The 21,235-nt window shown below is 36.5% G+C and overlaps 1 protein-coding gene across 7 annotated transcripts in view; it reads right to left on the reverse strand.

The window, feature by feature from the left end:
* Positions 1-21,235, reverse strand: part of PCMTD1 (protein-L-isoaspartate (D-aspartate) O-methyltransferase domain containing 1) — a 45,604-nt gene that overhangs the window by 10,378 nt on the left and 13,991 nt on the right. For 4 of the 7 annotated variants that reach the window (XM_049817350.1, XM_049817368.1, XM_049817359.1 and 1 more), the window contains exons 2-3: positions 14,831-15,257; positions 10,667-10,769 (exon numbers count right to left, since the gene is read on the reverse strand). The exons of 1 other annotated variant lie outside the window; for it this stretch is intronic. In XM_049817350.1, coding sequence (XP_049673307.1) covers positions 10,667-10,769; positions 14,831-15,137 — 410 coding nt within the window. In that variant the 5' untranslated portion in view covers positions 15,138-15,257. The remainder of the gene's footprint in view (positions 1-10,666; positions 10,770-14,830; positions 15,258-21,235) is intronic. 2 more of the 7 variants (XM_049817394.1, XM_049817384.1) reach the window with 1 other exon arrangement.

The following is a 21,235-nucleotide window of genomic DNA, read 5'->3' on the forward strand; positions in this document are numbered from 1 at the left end:
AAAAGAAAAAAGGGAGAGGGAGGGGGAGTGAGGAATGACTGCCTTGTTGCACACAACTGGGCAGCTAGCCCAGCCTGAACTGTGGTTGAAATAATTTCAGATTAACACAGAAAGATCTAGAAATACATTAGGCAAGGTTAAATGCTGGGAAGAAAATGAAACCCAAGGCACTGATCACTTTGCTGAAGAAGTGATCTCATTTCATAAGCACTTGGACTATCATGTATTTTTCTACATTCAGTGAAGGTCAATCAGGCAGTTCATGCTGTAGTTTTAATTTCAGTAACTGCCTACAGTTTAAGTAAGGATCACATCAATTTAATTCGAAAGTTTGAGCAAAATACCTCTGTGGGCTTCAAAAGTACAAGAGGAAGAAGCGGGGGGGGTGGGGGTGGGGGGAGGACAACGACAGGGGGACGACACAGTGATGGAGAGAATATGGTACCTTTTCCAAAATGTAGTTTTACATCTTGAGACAGTCCCTGGTTAGTTTTAGAAAAATGAAGACAGCGTGCCTGCCTAACATGGCAACTTTCACAACTTCTCATCTCCTCAGAATGCTTCTCTAAAAGCTGGCAAGCTTATTACCAGATACTCCTGAACTGCTTCCTCTACTAGAAGCTACCCCAAAGCTCATAAAGCCACTGGTCATACCCTCTTAAAATAAGCAGGAACATCAAACTCTCCAAGGAATCAAAAATACAAGACCAAAGAAAAATCCAGAAAACGTTCCCCAGACACAAACCACTCTACACACGAGCTGTAGATGAAAATCCACAGTGGTCTTTACAAATATAGTAAAAGCTGAAGAGAATTTCTCATTTAGCTCCACAGCTTGCAACCAGAAGGGCACAAAGTGCAAATGAAGGCACAGAAGCAACTTCCTACTACACCTGTAAGAATGAGATGGGTTAAGCACTAGAGACCAACTCTGCCTATAGGCACTTTAAAATTGGGTGGACTTAGCACAATTTTGTAGAGACACGAGGCCTACGATCAAACCAGCCAGTTCAGACCATTTACTTTAAAAAATACCTTCTTCCCTGACACAGCTTCAGCTAGTTTCAACCCAATTTGTGAACAGCTGGGGTTTCCTGAAAGACTAATTTCCCACAGCAAATCTAAACACTGTACAGACTAGGGTACATGTAATTCCCGAAGACATCTCTTTAGTCCACGTCAGATGAAAAACAAGGGGGTCTACTCAGCTCACCTGTCTGTGCAATGTTAACACCCAGCTGGCCTGCACTGGTACACTAGCTGCCCACTTGAACATAGGCAGTTCAGGAATTGCCATAAGTAGCTTCCTGTTACCTGGAAAGCTAACAGTAGGTAGAAGGAATGGGAGGAAAAGGTTATAAACTGTCTCTGGTCATAGCAACATGGGAGTTCAAAAGCCAACCCTTTTCATACATGCCTCCCACAGAACCAACTGCTTCATGTGTTATGGTATGAGCCGTGACAAAACACCAGAAACAAAGGCATACCCAAGTTAATACTCAGCAGAGCACTATGGACTCTTCAAACCTAGTTAAGTTGTACGAAGTTGAACTGTACTCCTCCACACTCCCATGTGAAGTAAACCCCACCAGTGATGCAACAAGACTTCTGCCACTCCCTGAATCTTCAGCTGATTCAATTTTCACAAAAAGATACACATGCCTCTGAATCAGAAACAGCTGATAAATGAAAGTACCATTTTCTTGTCTTTAATCCAGTAATTTGTGATGACCTTCCAACAGAGACTAACGTAAAATTCTGAGTTTGTTCTACTGACTACAAATAATTTTCAAAATAAGCAAAGTCAAGTTCAGTTTTACTCAAGTATAAAAGACTCCATCATTCGATCAGGAAATGATCTAAAACATAAATGCAAAGGTTCTGCAAATACAAGGGAGTAAGCAATTTTAAGAATACCTACCAACAGCATCACAGCCTGTTAGTCTTACAGTATGAAAGTAGTATCAACCACATTGTTTTACAGTGGAACTTGACCTAATCGCGTTCTTTTAGTCCTAACTGTCACTACAGCCAATGAGTCGATTTTATTCCTTTTGCCTTTGGGATAGCAAAAAAGATCAGATATTCAATTTCCTTCTGCATTACACTGAGTTATCCTTTATTAGACTAATGACACTACTGAAAATAAATGGTGCGCTGCTTTAACATGCAATATTGACAATCACATAAACTACCTATCAAGATGAGGTAGTATTTCACTCAGATTTGGTTTCTTTGTTACTGAGTTGAAATAGAACTAAGAAATGCCAAGTGTTCTTTACCATTTGTTCACCTCTACTAGATGGCCACAGTGGCCTTACAGACCATTATATAGGTAACATGAAAAAAACTCTTATTTCATATATCAGATGCCAAAAAAGGCAAAAATTAAGAGCTGGAACAATATGGAGAAGTTTTAATCACATTAGGTTCTTCAGTTGAATCTGGTATCTTAATTACAAGAGAACCAACAACCCACAGAACAGAAATCAAGAGTTCCCATTATAGATAACATTGCAACAGAAAAATTCTATTTAGACAAGCACTTTCCATAGCATAAATTTAAGCACACACAGATCACATTTAGCAATAGCCCAAGATAATCAAGCAGCTTTAAGCACATAAAACACCTGTTGACCCGATTCTGCTCTTCCATCTTTTTGTAATCTACCCCTCAAGGATGGGCGTTTCAAATTCATCCTCAACATAGCCACAGTATGTTTTTTCCAGTTAAATGTAAAAGAATTCTGTAGAACTTAAAGTGCATTTCTGTCTTTGCTGCAGCAACTGAAGAAAATTATCAAGTAGTAGATTGTTACCACCCATGTTAAGTTTCTCCATATGTATCAACACAATGAAGTATTACTATTGTAATAAAATGAACAACCATTTAGAAAAACATTTATAGCAAAAAGCTGAGATTAAAATTTGTTGCTTTGTATCCATATCCACCAATCCAGTATTTGTGTGATAGAGATCTTTATAAAAAAATTAAGAGAGAATAGTACAATAACCTACTCTAATAGCAGGGTGTTTTGGGTTTTTTGGTTGGGTTTTTTTTGGTGGGTGGTGGGTGGTGTGGTTTTGGGGATTTTTTTAATAAGGGGATTCACTGGTTGGTCCTACTGTAACACCCAACCACAGAACCTACCCTTTAATTACGTCCAACTCTGAAGATGTACAGGATGCTTCTTGGGCTAAGCTCTTCTACCTATACAACCTTCACGAATGCAGGATATTATGCTGATGTCTCTTGAAAATGAAACTAAGTGCAACAAGGCAGGAAATGTCTTTTTGTTGTTGTTGGTTTTTTAAGTGGTATACATGATTCTTTAAAAAGGAATAAATTCAATAAAATTGGGGCAAAAAAAAAATCCAGTAATTTGACGGAAAAACAACTTTCAACATCCACAGGCTTGTGTTTGAAGGAAACAGTAAAACATGTTACAAGATGCTTAAAAAAAAGTAATACTGAGGAGCCACTTAAACTACTTACACCTGTCTTCTGCTAAGAGTAAAACTGATTAGTTCTTAAAACCAGCATCAGTCCAGCTACATTCTATGCCTCTCAACTACTACATTCATAGCATGATATCATCTAACAGTACACTTCTGCCTATCCCTATATTTACTAATAACACTCATATCTCAGCTTGCTGTTCACAGCCCTTACAGAAAGAAACCCCATTTCAGTATGAATTTAGTAAACTGTTTTCCCATCCACAGTGATTTCCTTTAGTCAGTAAACTCAAACCCTCCAAAAAGTCTGAAATCTCATTCAGTACCATCAAGCTGCTCCAAGTAACTCCCCTCTAATAGGAAATTTATTTAAATTTAGGGCACAAAGAACTACTCTTCAACTTTAATGATGTATAAGAAAATGTTGGCAAGTTGTTAGCACTTGCCATTTGAGTTACAGTGACACTACACTGGAACAAAAAATTCAAAAGCATTGCAACCCAAATTTCACACAACTCTTCTTGGGAAAAAAAACCCAGGTTTTAATACATATTCCAGAGCAGAATAGCAAATCCAGCGTAAGAACTCATTAAATTAGCTTTGTATCAAAATTCCCTTAAACCATCAAATGCATTAATAACCAGACATTGATCTCCATTTGCAAAACACGCAGACTCTGAAAACATATGATAAAACATTAAACTATTTCTGCTACTGTGACAAGGAAATAACACTTACTTTTGTCCTATACTAACATACTGCTGTCCTAATTCTAATATACTGCTGACCATATTTTCAGCACAAGGACTCCTCAGGATGGAGGAAGGAGGGAATCAAAAAAAAAATCAGTTCTGGCAGATTGGTTTAGAAGTTTCTTACTCTTTTCACCAACAAAAAAAATGGCCTTTTTAAAACACAGCTACAGCAGCTGAAAAGTAAGTGTTTCCTGTGGTTATTTTAGGCCACAGACTGAAAAGCTACGCATAATTTAATCTAGGAAGTTCTGGCTCCTTTGTCCATTTGCATTAAAAAGACAATACTCTCAGAGCTTCTCCTATGTCAAACAAGAATTTCATAGATCAGCAATCTTACTCCAAGTACTCCTAGAACCTGTTTAAATACTAATGCATTCACTAAAGGAAACCTTGAAGAAGCTCTCAGATCGTTTAGTTAATTTTTCAAGTTTCAAACTGACATAAAACTTATCTTCTTTGAAAACCACAGATGAAGGTGAATACTCACATGGTTTTATGTGATATAAGATGCCACAAGAACATGCAACAGAATAATGAAATACTTTCCAATTTCTATGCCTCGTTAGCCTTTTTCATTTTACTTGACTGCAAAAGTGCCTTAGAATTAGTATCAGATTTAAAGGTACTTCTTGTATATTGCAGGAAAAGGTTTTCCCATTTGTTTCTCAATAAATACTTCCCACATCATATCCTGTCAGTGATGTCTATTTAAGATTACATCACTAGCTAAGAAACTTAAAACCTGCATGAGTTAATGTGGGAAAACAATCTTTAAAGGTGTTAATTCTTTTCCTATTAAGTGGGACAATAGCAGGGCAAAATGCCAAGTTCTTTCCACCTTTTTTTGTATTTTTTTTTCTTCATTGCTCATTCGATCTTATTTAAGCATTTTTTTCAAGCTCTTTGAACTAGTCTTTGGTTCATGTATAAATGCATATTCATGGATTGCTACCGTGTTTTGTTGAAAAGTTACACACATCTTACCTATTAATATTATTTGTGAGACCTTCTGCATGTAGAATGAACAGAAATAAAAATATTAAATCTTTGAAAACAAAATCTACAATGACAATGACAACTTAACTCCCTTGCATCCAATTACAATAATAGTAATTTTAATCAGCATTAGAGTAATAGACAAAAGAGATGCTGGTAAAATTTCTATTCGGTAATTTTGTCTTGAACATTTTCTCAGCTTCTAGGCAATGCTGTAGGGACAGTAAGTGAGAAACCCGTATCTCTATTTCACTTGTATTTGTCATCTCCATTTCTGAATAAAATTGTCTTGGTTTTCTTCTTCTATAACCTCAGCTATCTTGTTTCTATGTTTATAATTTCTGATGTTCTCATCAGTTTCACTGAAGTGGACTAAAACACATTACTCTTAATTGAAGAAAACCTCAAACACTGGTTCTTAAAAGTTACTTACAACTAATCTCCCTCTCCCTTCAACACTGGTTTACGAAATTTAGACTTCATTATGTACTATATTGAAGTTTTGGTGGTAAAATGAAGAATTAAATTGAAGGAATACTTTTTATCAATTCCACAGTGAATTTTAAGAAAAGCGGACAGGAATACAGAAGCAAGAAAAAAATTCTGTCACTTCACTTTATTGTCAGGGCCCTGATACATCCATGGATAGAAGTCTGGTTACAAGAACAGAAGAGTATTTGCTTTCTTTTTTTACCAAGCAGAAAAATGGTTTTATAGGTTGAAATTGTCATATTTTATATGGCGGGTTTTTGTGAAGCAACAGATTTTATAGGAACCATGCATTGAGCACTGCCATCACTTGCTTTAACATAACAAACATTCTCAATACTATCAAAACTTGTAGCAATGAGAGATTTCAAAAGAAAGGCAGGGTCCACCATGGGATTCATTTATTTATTTCTAGAAGAAATTTTGTATGTTGTTCGTAGGGCAAGAATATGTATTTCTGCAACTACCAAATACTTGAAAAATGCAGCGTTAATTCCTTCCTAGGTAAGAGTAGATTCAATTATCATTTTTGGAGCCTTCTGGTTTAGAAGGCGTAGGATTAGAAATAGTACTTCTCTCTAATGTCTCTAAATAAAAACAGGGATATTCCAAAAGCCTATTTTCCTTTCCTTTTTGTTTAACATAACCTCTGGCATCAAAGAATCCCAGTGGAATTCTTGTGGTCACGTTGTTCTGGTTAGACTAAACCTCAACAAGATTTATTCACTCCTAGAAAAAAAACCATTGTTTACAGTACTTGAAACTAAGACTAAATTATCAGTAGAATTCAAACTGAGAAAGCCACCAGTGAGTTTTGGTGACAGTTTGCTTTTCCTGCTTAGATTTTTACTGCAATCATTAACCAGCTGCACAGGCAGGCAGGAGCTTTATTTTCTTTGTGTGTATACAAGGAACTTTCCATTTCAAATCTGCTTTAATGAAAAGAAAGTGAGCCTTCAGAGTCCTAGCAGAAGCCCTGAATTTCCATGAAGACAAACAAATATTCTGTTGGAAGATTAACCTTACTATTTGTCAATGCTAACAAAACCTACTACAGGACTTCAGGAAGAAGTTTCACCCATAACAGTTATCCCAGAAGTAGTACTAGGGTTCTTGTCACTTACCATTGAAGTGGTTTCTTTTGATCCTGAGAAGGGTTGGTGATTTTCTTTCACAGCAGGGACTTCACCAGCTTACCCAGGTTTGGTTTTTGATAGGGTGCTAGAAGATGGGCAACCTAGCCTTGCCCTGTGGCTCTCTCTCCGAGCTGGATATTCTAGGTCTAGAAGTTGACTGGGAGCAGAAAAGACAACACATTCCCCTTCAATAAACAGGTGAAGCGGGGCCTGGTACTTGCACATATGTGTTTTAGATAGAGCCTTCTTAAGGAATGATTTTTCTCCCCTTAACTGGCATGCATTTCCTGAAGGTTTTAAGAATGAAAGAGAGCCTTACGCACATTTCAGTCTCAGACAGAGAACTTTCTTTAGTCTATAATTAAAATCTTTGCACCTCAACCATGACGACACTTTCAGATGCTTTCAGATGAAACTTCTCCTTTGCTTCTACTGGCAAACATATGTTGTCAAGTAAAATCAAGGCAGCATTTTACCTCTCAGAATGAACAACTCCACCTCCATTTAGAAGAAAACTGTTTTTATAGATTGGTGGGATATGGATACAGATACAAGTGATAACTGGAATTATTTGTCTTTCTGAAACAGGTATCTGGAAAAGCTTTTCCTCCAATGAACAGTTCAAGAGGTCAAAACTGAGAGAAACCCACCTACCAGAGGTAGACAGCCCTCCCTTGAGGCAGAAAGAGTGTCTCAAATCCTTCTGGGCATGCTATTTTTACATTGCTTCCAGTCTGTGGTCAAGCGCCTACCCCCATCATAGAAAAGTAAGTTTTAAATTACATTTCAATTACATTCGTATCAGGAATCAAGATAAACAGTTGTATTATACCACTCATCGCTGGATCTTTCCCCCATACAATGGCATCAAAGCAATATTCCATCTTGCTTTATCAGGCAAAAACCCACCTAAATCATCACGACGCAGCTCCATGCAAAAGTCTGATGCAAAGCCAATGGCCTGTTGCTCCAAGCAAAGGAACACCACAAAGTTACAAAGTATTTATTTAGGATGTAGGCTGAAGCTCTCCAAGTATCCACCCACAAGGTTAAACCCATTTTTTGTTTCAAAACAAGATTGCTTAAAATATTCAGACTGCAGAATATTATACACTAAAGAAAGAACGCAGGGAAGTGGCAATATAAAGTTTTACAGAATTTCCCATTCACTTAACTCCATTACTGTCAGTAAAACAGAACTTGGTCTCTGTCCTTCTTCTGTTCCCCGCTACTAGCAAGTGTAAGATATTTTTCCCCAACTCATACACACACACGTCCATTCAATCAATTAACTTCATCCATACCAGTCTGCCATGTAAAATCTATTTTCAAATAGTAAGGACACCTGCTAGGTATACACCAGTGTTCAACAGTAGACAGACACCGCACACCTTTTTCCTGGGTGGTCTTTCGTCCAAATACTAAGCTGACCCAATCAGTGGTTAAGTTCAGATGCCACAGGCCATACAATTTTTGGTAGATCTCCTTCACTTATAAATGAAGAGGCAGGAAAAAGTTACTGAAACAAGAATCAAAACTAGACTTATTCACCCAGAGCACGTTACTTTGAGAGGCAGATTAAAATTCAAGACTTGCTGTATAAATTCGCTTGTATTAAGAAAATAATATAGAAGGACCCCATCACAGAAAAACCCACACACCATCTTCATTAACTACATTAAAATACAGAGTACTTACAAAGAAAGCAGTTAGCCAGAATCAGCTATGCAGAAAAGTTACAAATCTCCCCACAAAACACAAAATCCAACCAGCCAATCAGTATCATGTCAGCTGCAGTGCAGCTACTACCAAGTAGATTTGTAACAAAAAGCACTTTCACAGAAGTATAATTTTTGTTAAGTTGGCGAGGAGGGTGTTTCTGTAGCCATTGCTTAGTACTTTACTGTTGTGAGGAAAAGGTAGATTGTTAAACAGCATATGCCAAAATATAATATACAAATTAGTGATAAAGTTTACATCATATTCACCAACCTGCTGACTTCTTCCCCCTCATTGGAATAACACTGTATAACTAAAGATCAGTTTAACTGCCATTGTAAATAGTACACAGCATTTATAATGCTGTCCCCAGAGCTGATCTTTGCTGAATTAGGAGAAAATACACCTCTTCTCCTTTAAGAGTATTTAGATCATTTACTATGTATGATCACTTATTTCCTTCAAACGCAACATACATAAAACACTGACACTCACTTATGCCATGTTTAGCAAATTTTTTTTCCAGTTCTTGCATGTTTTAAAGTGTAAACCCCAGTGTTGTAATATTCAGTTACATAAATATCCTAATCAGATTTTGTTTTATTAATACAATTTCCTTGCTATCCCTTCACTCAATTACTCTTAAATTCTGTACATAAACATATCACCAAAGCGGAAACCCATTTCAATCAAAACCAGCTTTTTGTATGTCTCAGTACACACACCCACAGAAATGCAGGAGTACAGGTAAGTGCAGGAATTGATTAGCTGGCAGGTACATCTAACTTAGTAGAACCCCTAATGCAGTACGAGTAATGATCACGAGTAACCACATTTCACACTTTTTTAAAGAAAGATTATATAAAGTGCATCATAAAGTTCCTGACTGAACCCATTTTTATTTGTTCTGACTTCTGCATGTATTAACCTCAGCTAACATAAGTGCTTGTATTAAAATTAAGATAGTAGTAATGAAATGTAAGTATTTTCTCTTACATAGTTTTATTTATTCTAATGGGGGAACATAGTACTAAAATCATCTAGCCAGTATCAGAAGTACAGAATTTAATTCAGATACAGGTAACACTAGGATGATACTTTATATTCTAAGAGCCTTCTGTTACTTAGGAGCGTAAGGAGGAAGGCCTGTGGTCAGACCAGAGTTCCCAAAGTTTCGGGTATAGAAAAAAGTGGATTGAGCTCCAGCCAACATAACCAAGAGCATGGCAGTTCACAAAGCACATTTCAACAAAGGTAAAGGCATAGAAAGAATTCTCTCTGCTGCCTGCTGGGGAAGGAAAGAGGCATAGGATGTGCAATTCTTAGGCTACTCCTACAATTCAAAAGCTTTTCTGCATTTCCAGAAGCTACCTTAAAATCACTGTTGGAGAACTTACGGCCTGTAAAGAAGAAAGTCTTTACAGAGAACAGCCCTAGCTAGAACCTTGCTTTCCCTTTTACAGAGGCAGAGAGGCCCAAGATCCAGATTCTTATGGGCCAACTTAAAATTAGTAATAAAAAAAATTGTTGAGTAGGTAGAACCAATAAGGTTCAAAGCCCTGCAACCCAGAAGTATACCATTAAAAATGAGTGATGTATGAGCACATACGAATACTCCTAAGTCCATCTCTTCAGGTAATAAACATGAAGGCAATCAGATAAATCTACTCATGTCTAGATCAACAGTGGTAGATTAGAAATAAACTACTCCTGTACAGAAAGATGATGTACAATTATATAACAAAAACTGACTTAATGGATATGAATTACTCTATACAAAGACACCTGCATATCACATCACTCTCTTAAGTACGTTATGTATATATGCATGTACGTGCACATACATAGGTGTACGTGTCTATGTGTACACACCGCCAAAATGCAGGGAAATCAATTTTGTTAAGTATTACACAGCAGGAATACTCCCACACTTTGAAAGAGTGCTTTCTTAAGCCTTAACTTACCTTATGAACTAGTGTCACAAACTGGAAGTTTTGTGTTTTGGTTGTGTGACGCCATTCTTCTCCCCTCCCTAAACTTGTAAGCAATGATGCACTCAGTTTAAAAACAAAAATGTTGCGGCAAAGTGAACTGTACAAATTAGATACTTACTTATCAAAGCTATCACTATATTTTATGAAGCTCTCCAATTTCTCCTTGGCATATTCTACCACATCTGAATGAAGCTCTATTCCATGATTTATCCCAAAAGGTCCTGTAAATAAAAACAGCAGGGTGGTTTGTGGGTTTTTTGTTTTAGGTTTGTTTTTTTTTCCTTTTAAGCACAGCACAACCACATGGAACAGCATTATACATTTCATCTGTAAAAGCATTAGGATCACATAAAACACAAAGATCTCCCAACACGGCTAGACAAAGTTATTTTTTGCATCTGCATTACCAGTGTTTAAGAGGAAGGTAAAAGGCCAAAGAATCAATGAAAGAACAGGGACAGAACTCTGGCAAAACAATTTTATAGAATGAATTTTCTTCATAAGCATGCAGAAAAAAAATGAATCTGACTACACTTAAGTCAGTCTGAGCAACTTTTTTTTCAACACAGTATTTAGTTGGAATACAACAATTTCAAATTATAATTTAGTCTCTATTTTGACATTTAAATTTTGAAGTTTCCTTACAGCAAAATTTTCAGCTTTTGACAATTCAGAAATAAGGTATTATATCCCTTAGCCACATCTGCTCTTCCATTTTGCAGGTTCCAAAATCAGAAGTCTGCTCCTGATTTGCTTATATAGTAATTAATTCCCATCTAGAACACTGAAGTTGACCATGTTATGTTCACTCATCACAATCCCATCAGAACTGCAACACTGCTTTCCTGCAATCAAATCCAAGTATATTTCCAAGTCAATTTGTGAGCCAAAAGATAATGCTATTTTTCAGGAACAAGAAAAAAATCATGAGACAGTATGATGAGGATTATCCACATCAGGAAGGAATCTGAATCAGATAGTCACATTTGCTGTGGGGATTCTATATTTAACATGCACTGATAGCCCAGGGACTTTAGTCACTGGAGCAGAGAACTCAAAAAGGGAGAGGAAGGGGAAGAAGAGAAAGTAAACATCAGTAAGATTAGACAAAACTTATATTTATATCCTCTACTGCATTCTAAATCTTTCCTAAGTATTTAGCTCAAAGATGTTACTCCAATGAAACAGAATTCAAGTTGTCTTTTCTAGGACACCAATTAACAGAACAGATCTAGGGTTACTGAGAAAAGTTTCATTTTACTGCAAGAAAAAAACCAGTATATGCCACTAAGCTGATTAATAATTGCCATCCTTAACATAGTTCAGAGCATTTTCTACTAGGTGAAATGAAACGAATCCACTAGGTTACTACAGGCAGTGGTCCCAAGACCTCTGATGGCAGGCAAGAAGTAGGTGGATCACACAAGGGACATTCTTACAGCTTGTGAAAACTTGTACCTCCTGTTGACACTCACACCTACTATAAATTTAGTTTATTATCTATCACATTAAGAAAAGCATTAGCATAGGCAATCCTTTCCTGTTTATTTAATGTTCCCTTGCACAGTAATAGGCTATGTTTCTAACCAGTGTAGTTACAGTTCTACAGCATACAAAAGCATCCAAAGTATGTTTTAATTAAGATTTAATTGCCATTCCTTTAACCTCATAATTTAAAGTAAATTAAAAATGCATCATCATCTGTCCCAAAATTCACATATACATTTCTTTCAATACTCAATTTTGAAAACAAAGAACTAAAAAAGACCTGTAAATGTCAGTTGCTCCAACAGCTTGAAATTAACTCTATGAATGCAAGACACCACCACATCATGACACACCACAGTATTCGGAATTTGAACGGAAATAGGAGAAGCATGTTCTCTTCTTTCATCAGGAGAGTCACAGCTGTACATTTAAGCAAAGAGTCAGCCATTCTAAAAACGTGAAACCAACTTCCCTGCTACTCTGCAAAGTCAACAGACCTCTTTCAGTGTAATGAGCTAGGAATTCCACCATCTAGTCTGAACCACATTTACATTTTGACAGTTATCAGCAACAGTTAATTTAATCTCTATGGAGTGGTGTGGTTTTATTTAGTATGTTGCTACACTTACAAGTGTCTACCAGTTTCAAATTATTTGCTAATTTAATCTAGTCATTTTGACACTGCCAATGTGGCAGAAATACTACTCACTACATTGTCAAATTGAAAGATACCCAACTACTGTCAAAAAACACATGGTCCTCTGTTACTAATTGCAGCGCACACTGAAATTGGATTAAAAAAAGTGAGCTTTTAAAAATATATATGGTTTGTCAGAAAATATGTCTATTTTTCTTTGTTAAAGCAGTTGTTCCCTGTTTTAAAACAAATCCTAAAATAAAGAAGAATGATTATATGTAACTAGTAATTTTTATCAAAGGGAGCAGAGTAAGAAAATAAAGGCCCACAAATTGTATTTATACCTTCCATGCCTCAGCCTAGCACTCAAACCACATTACAACACTAAGCAGACTTTGGAGACTGGGTACAGCACTACAGAAACATGGGCAGTCTACTTTGTCAGTAGCTGAACAGTCACTGCTCCAGGCTCCTCAGCACTGCTAGAGAAGTATCAGCACCTGAGCTGGCTCTGTGGGAACATCTGCAGCATAACTGTGCTCCTCAGAGGGTGTCAGGCAATCTCACCCTCTGTAGAAGACAAGCCTTTTTCTGTTTAATTTCCTCAACTCTGCACATAATATTCTGAAGGATAAGAATTCTGCTTGATAAAGAGAGGTCAAACCCAGCAGCATTCAACAGCCAACCGGGAGCCACTCAGAATAGGTTAGATAACTACACAGATACAAGTGCAATATACGTCAGCCACAAATTCTTTTTTAAACATCATAGTTAAGAAAGAATAATGAAATAACAAAGCTTTCTACAAGGCAGAGAAATAAATGAATACCATTACTCACTACTCTGAACAAACATTTTAGAGAAAAAATGCTGCAATACTAATTGTTTTAATACTGAAATGGAATGCTGACCATAAAAATATTACAATCTAATTAAAAATATCCACTCCCAAATAGAAACACTCTTGAAAAGGGCAAAGTAACACTCCAACAGAGTACCTATCTTTTTTTTTTATTTTATTTTTACCTGTGAATGAACATAATTCCTGTTTCCACAAGAGAACAGTGGAATCCATTGAATTTATTGCTATTAATTGGAACAAAAGACACTGCCAGAGATGCCAACAAATGACATTTGTTATGTACTATTAGAGATAATTTCTACTCTTTACTAAGACCAGATGACAGACAGTAACTAAACTAACTGAAAATTAACAAACCAATTCTTCACAACTCAGTTGTGTATATAAATAATTACATGTAAAATCTGTGTATTACCTGTCAGCAAGGTTTCTGCAACCAAGAAAATATGAAAACTCCATGTAATACAGTCAACAGAATTATATCTATGAAAACTACATACTAAAATAAATGAAGTTATTTCATGTAATGAAATTCATTTGTAAAAAAAAGTTTTTTGTTCGTACACATGCTCTGTATTGTAAATATTGGGGGATGGGGGGAATTAAAGCATTTTTCTCTCCAAGGTAGGTTTTAAAATTTAAATTTAGTCAGCAATATTTAATTCCATCTTTTTTCATACAGGAAATGTGTTTTAAAACAGAAGAAAAAAACGTGGTGCTAATCTGTTAAAATAGCTTTAAAAACCTACAGAACTGCAGTGTTCAAACAGTCTGATCAGTCTACATCCCAAAACTTTCTCACAAATAAAATGATTAAATAGATATATTTTAAAATAATTTTTTTTGCATGCTGATAAGAGATTTCTTTCTCAATTAAGTTTCTTCAAGAGTCATTAGTCTTTACAATTTACATTTTTCTTTCCATAAACTGAAGATCAAAACAGTAACCTAGAGCAAGGGCATAAACATGGTGCAAACTAAAATTTTAGTCCTCAAAAATTGTTCTGCTATGCCTTCTCCTTTTAAGCAATAAAAGGACTGTTCCTTTTCAAATGAGAATTTTAGACTATAGAAAGGCAAGCAGCAACAATTGCCTCTTCCAAAACACTCCATGAAATGTCACTGAACAGCAGTGCCAGTGAAGAACTTGTAGACAACATAGAATATTTTAACACCACATCTCAAACACCCAGTCTTAAGTATAGTACTGTCACTTTTAAAGAAGTTTTACAGGGCTTGTATAACGTCCTAAAAATACACAGAAAGACTACATTAAAAAAAAATGTTCAAGTTACCTAATATTAATCCCACCATTGTACTCAAGTATCCAGTTCCACTACCCAGATTTAGAAAAGATAATCCAGGCTGAAGCTTCAGTGCTTCCATGACTTCAGAATAAATGCAAGGTGCTGACAAATGTATATTTCCATGCTTCCAGGCCAAGTCTTTGTAAGCATTGTCCCTGTATCCTTCCAGATAATAATCACCACGATCAATTGCTCTGAAGGCTTGCTCCACACTCTCAGTGCGAATGTACTGAGCTTCTTTCAAGTTATCAATTAAGTCATCATTGTCTTCTCCAGCACTCACAGCTCCTCCCATGCTGAATTTCTACAATAATTCAATTAGTTTGCAAAATACATTCGGAGGAGAGTTTTCCCAAAAGCGTAAGTATGTAACGGATTCTCAGTTCTTCTTTCAGAAGCACATCACAAACGAATCCTGGAAAATAGATACATTTACATAACTTGAGTTTCAAAAGACAGAGAAATCAACAACTGTTACAGGGTGAAGAAATATTGTTAGTATTGGATCACTTTACGAAGCAGAACTATTAAGAGTCAGGACAGCCAGTATTTAACCAAAATTCTGCCATTCAGATTTTAACTCAATCCAATGTTTTTAAGCTTAGTTTTAATACATCAACATGGGCTGTGTACATTAGCAAGCAATACAGCATAAGAGTTTACACAGACGCTGAAAACACTACAGTGCTAAGAACCTATCACCCTTATTACATATATTTGGGGAGGACAGCAACTGCCTTTGGACTACCTCTAGTCCTATCCTGAGAACTAAACGTCTAACAGCAGTTAGAGCATGTACCAACTTAGTTACATTTGAAAGGAACTGGGTTTACATGCTCTGAAGTCACCCCACAGTGGGAGACAAAGCCAAGTGAGTGGCTATGTCCAGGAGATGCTTCTCAGATGTTCACTTTTGAGTTGAACCAGAATACTAGTGCAGACAACCACACATTGCTCTGTTCTGGATTCCGCACAGAAAACCCCTCTGAGTATCTGAGCTCCTCCTAATGCCTGCCATATTCACTGGAGGAGTGCAAATTCCTAGAAGTTTTCAACTGCTTGCTGGCTCTTCAGTGACTAGCAAGTTTCATGAATTCTACATAGCATATTCACTTCAAAATAACTCCTTCATCTGTATTTTAGCTGCAGTTATTACATTATTCATCACTGAACTCAGAATCCAGATGTTAAAATTTTTAATGTTGCACAAATTATCAGTAAAATAGCAACAGAAGACTGGAAGAAAGGAAAACATAAGGTTTAATCCACCACTTCTAGATGAACAGAGTACCCATAGTGAGCTAGCTGTTAACATTAATTACAAAGTCAGCTTAGATAGACAGAAGACAATGACCATTATGAATCCTGTTGCACATTCTATGTAACCTAGTTAACAAGGAAAAAAACCCAAACAAAACCAAAGACACACTCACCTCTGACTCTAATTGCATTGCTGAGTATCACCTTTTAAAAAATTCCATCTGCCTCCTCAAACAAGTGTATTTCACTGAGCATTCTTTTTAAAAACATGAATGTAATCTTTTATCTGAGAATACTCCAACGCAATTCAGCAAATTCCTGTCTTGTACATGCCTATTTGTGCAAATTCGTGAGTCAAGAACTTACAAACACAATCCAGATGCCCAAGGTCATTCAAGTTACCAGAATAAAGATGGTTCCTAAGTTTACATTGTGGGGGTCACTGCAACACAAGTTTTATGGTTAAATACTTTAAATGAAGAACCTTTTTAGAACACTAATGAATCCTTTTCCACACGTTCAACAGGTCTCTATCAAAACAGTACTAGTAAATCTTTCCATAAAATGAAATGGAAACATCCAGAAACTACAAGCAACTTCAAGTTTGGTGGGGGGTTTTTCCCCCATTGCAACATTAAATAAAGACTTCTGGAGTTTGAACCATTTTCCTGAATGATTAAACTGCAAACAGCAACGACTCTGAACTAAAGCACTGAAACATCCTTGCAAATGCAAAAAACCCGTACTCACTTCCTGCACTGTAGTCCAATGACTAAATTCACTTTTCTGAACACCAAACTGATAATCAAAGGAGTACTAAACCAGAGAACTAGACCAGTTCTGAGCAGAAAGGGCATATATGAAAATGCACATAATCCTAAGTAAGTGGAAACTAAGATTAAACTTTGACATTTGTTTTGGCCTGCTATCATCTTCTTGCTTAAAAAAAAGTTTCTACAGCATCCAACACCAAAAGTTGTACAATTCTTACTCCTCCCCTATCTAGATGGCCATCACAAAACAGTCTTCCAACAAAGGACACCTAATTTCTATTTGCAATTCTGACTGACAGAAGTGTTTCCTTATTCTTGCCTTGCACTAATATACATAAAACACCAAGTCACTAAGGAAGATGAATAATGATATAGTACCAGTGCTAAGATATATAGCTAGGTTTAAAATTTCAAGCACACAAGCTCAAATTTACCAGATCACAGTTGCAATGCTTCTCCTTAACTACAAACATACTGAAAAAAGACAGACATGGGGGAATGCTCAGGACTGCTAGACCCCTGGTAAAACCATGGGTGAAATGATGACTGTTCACCACTCAGCTGTATGCTTCTGTGTGAAGCAAAACCAATCCTCACTAATGTTCTGGAGCAGGAAGAGGTAAAAGTCACCAGGTGTAATTATCAACCAGCAGGAAAACCTTTAATGAAAGCAGAAAAACCACACTTCTCAACATCCTAGTGTTCCACAGCAGAGTAAGTAGGCCAGTGTGTGTTTAATCACACAGGAACATCCCTTTATTTGTGAAAAAACTAAGGGATAATTTAGACAGGAAATGCAGAACTTGAGGGAGGATTTTTTTTTTTTTTTTTTTTTTTTTTTACGGAAAAATAATCTGTAAAAATATTCCAGCCCTGCTCACTTGTAGCACATCACAGCTACAAGTTCAATGAACTACTGAATCAAATGATAGTTAACAAGTTAAATAATCTACAGTGACTAAAGCAATAGTTTTTGCCATCCCTTCATCCTAAAAAGTTCACGATTACCTCAAAATTATTTCCAAACATCTCAACTAAAAAGTAAATGTAAGAACTGAGTTTCTTGAAGACTAATGCAGCTGTTACATTTGAGAAACAGAAATACCACTTCCAGCCCTACGTGCAGAGTGCATTCACCACCTCACACCAGCAGATGGAGAACTTCACCAACTAGCTACACTCAACTGGTGAGCAGGCAAATACACAAACAGCTCAGATGGAAAAATGCTGTTCTTCCAACCTGAAGCTTTATCGTTTCTATCAAAAAAAGTCTTTATTAGTTTCACATAAAATTTCTTTCCCATAAATAACATTTGGTAATTTCAGTATAGTCACTATGCTAAAACAGAATTAATGTCTTCAGGTATTTTGTAATTTTATATTCTTGGTATTATCTGATTACTGTAGTATCACAAGGTTTTCTACTGATGAGACCCACCAAGCATTTCACCTTCATTAATGGTTATCACGCAGAATCTCAAAAGCAAGAACAGAAAAGTACACAGCATGACATCGTGGGAAGCAGGGGAGAAAAACAGAGAGCCTCCTCTCACGAACGGGATGCTTATGCAGCAGAACAGAGTGGCTACTCAGAAGTGTGGCTGAAGGTTGCATCTTACTCTGGACACTATGCCCCTGGCTGAAAACGGTAACATTAGGTAGACAGTGATATTGTTTGCTTTTTAGCTATCTTGCTTTTGGTTTGCTTTCATTAATCAACTGTGGTGCTCTACTTTGAACTCTACAGCTATAGGTAAGCAAAAATACTACTCAAGTGGAAAATATTTTTGGTAAAAAAACAAAAAACACCCTAGGAAGTTAAAGAAATAGGTCTTCTCATGAAAAGTGACCTCTTGTGCCGAGAGAAATATTTTTTTATATTTTACTTTCCTCCAATGGTGTTATGTTTGTAAGCTTTTACCTTATGAAAGCAAAATTACTTGCTTCTAACAGAAGCAACGGATGTGTGGTCAGACACATTTTCTACTGTTTTAAACACACAAAAAACACCTCACAAGCTATTTTAGCACAGCTACAGAAAAAGGGCAAATTAGTCAAAGCTTTCTTGTGACAGCTGACCCAGGACCAAGATAAAGACAGCAGATCATACTGTGATAAAACTTTCTACATAGCTGCAAAGGTCAGAGAAAGCATCCTGTGAAGCTCACCGATACCTAAATTGAAACACACACAGCTCAAAAAGCACAAGCAGTGTTCTGATGCCTATTAGACCAAGAGGTACAGAAATTTCAGAAGAAAGGGGAAGGGTGCATAACATTAACAAAATTCAGTAATTGCCTTTAGCCTTAGGAATCCTTGGAATACAGAAGCCAACAGAAATTGTAGTTTAGGAGTTAGAATTTCAATATAGTCTTGAATAAAAAAGTTCACTCACTGATTAAAACCACTTACAATTAAAAAACCCTCTGTTTGTCATTCCATACTATTCATTAATTTATTTTTATGAATTGGAACACTTTATCTTGAGGTTTCTTACATTCATGATAAAAATGAAATGTCAACACACTTTCCAACTTCTGTAAAAATGACCTAACTTGTAACCAATTTCACTGTAATTCCTTACCATAAATAATATTAAATAAAAAAATCAGAAATTGTCACATTAACTGAACAGGTGTTCTTTGGCTACGTGAATCTAGGAAGTGCTGACAATTTGAGTGCATTTTTATTCTCCACCATTTTATAAGCTATGAAAAACTCTTATCTGAGAAGTTAGTAACCAGATGTAAGGTTTGCCAAGGTTTTTTTGCCAGCTTTCAAAGGGACACAAGTTTTGCACTTTTCAGAATTTTTGCATATATATTAGCACTTCAAATTAATTCGTTAGGTCAGTAATGACTTGTACACGCAATTAAATACCATGCTAGCAAGGTATCAGGTTAATTTGACAGACAAAACCTCGCCTTTGCTAAATCCATACAATCCCAAGTATCTTACAAATTTAGTATCTTGTAATACTGACACATCCTGACTCCACACAGGTGACTCCTTAAAAATAAAAGTTATTTCAGCCTACTAACTTGAATCTTATTTTGTTTCAAAGGATGAAAAGTAGAGGACAAAATATAGTAAATGGGATCAGCCAATATTTCAAGTCGGATCCTCAGAACTAACGCAAGTATCCTCCTCCGAACTATTTTCACTAAGATATCAGCTTGGAGCACACCATACCACACTGAATCAAGACTGTGATGCATTACTTCAAATTCATAGATGGCATACAGAATTGCTTGGTAAACCTTTCACCTTACCCAGGAGGGAAGGACAGGGAAGGGACAACAATAAACCACTGAGCTATGCATAAATATAGACATAGGAGTCAGCTGTTAAGTTCCCCCAAAAAGAAATATTTTGTGACTGGCAATAAGAGGGAATTAACTACAAATGCACACAAGGGCCTGAAACACGTCAGCCCATTTAACAGTTTCAGTTTACTCATGGCAGAAGTCAGCAACACCACTAGGATCAGCAGAGGTTTAAAGCTTCCCAGGCCACCAAGTGTTAGACCTACTTCTGTTCAGACTCAATTCATGCCACTCCTGCAGCCGTAATGAACTCAAGATCATGTTGTACCTGTCCTCGTCCCATCCAGAGACTCCTACAACAAAAGGATTCCATTTTTAGTTTAGCTTTCCCTTTCCTCCCAAGTATTCTAACAGTGCTGTACGAGGAAATTCAACTCCAAACTGCAGAGCTAAGTATAAGATTTCAGCAGGGCCTTCTGAATAAACAAAATGATTGATTACTATCTGAAAGGAAAAGAGAAATTGTAACATTAGCTTCACCAGGCAAAGGCTGAAGAAAACCAAAATATGAACTGTGTGCTAGAGGCAATAGTAGGTGTAGTAGGTGACTACAAAAATCAGAATAAACTGTGGGGGACAGAGGTATTTCAGCATCAAGTCTTAGGTATGCCTTGCTGCTAAACTGCTGCTAAAGGCAGTAACAAGTCTAAGTGCTTTGGCAATTAGCTGCTACTTGAACTGCCTTCTCTTCCACAGCTATTTGTTTTGTCACTCCAAATAGTTCAGAAAGAAGGAAAACTGTTGTTTTCAGGATATAGTAATATACTACTTGGTGCATTAAGGAAAACTCTATCAGAAACACGGCACATTTTTGAAGTCTATACTGCAGACTCCTCTCACTCAAAAACATTTAATCCTAACCTACTGTTCAGTGAATCATTTCAAGAAGCTTTTCAAGTTAAACAGAAGGAAGTACAAAAACAAGTACAGTCAACTCTCCAATGTAATGTACTCCACAAAACACACTTCAAGGTTCTTTGTAATATACCAATAGAACAAGGAACAGACCACAGGATTAACATTAAGCCAAATGA

Source organism: Accipiter gentilis, chromosome 2, assembly GCF_929443795.1.
Source record: "Accipiter gentilis chromosome 2, bAccGen1.1, whole genome shotgun sequence".
In the NCBI taxonomy this organism is placed as follows: Eukaryota; Metazoa; Chordata; class Aves; order Accipitriformes; family Accipitridae; genus Astur; species Astur gentilis.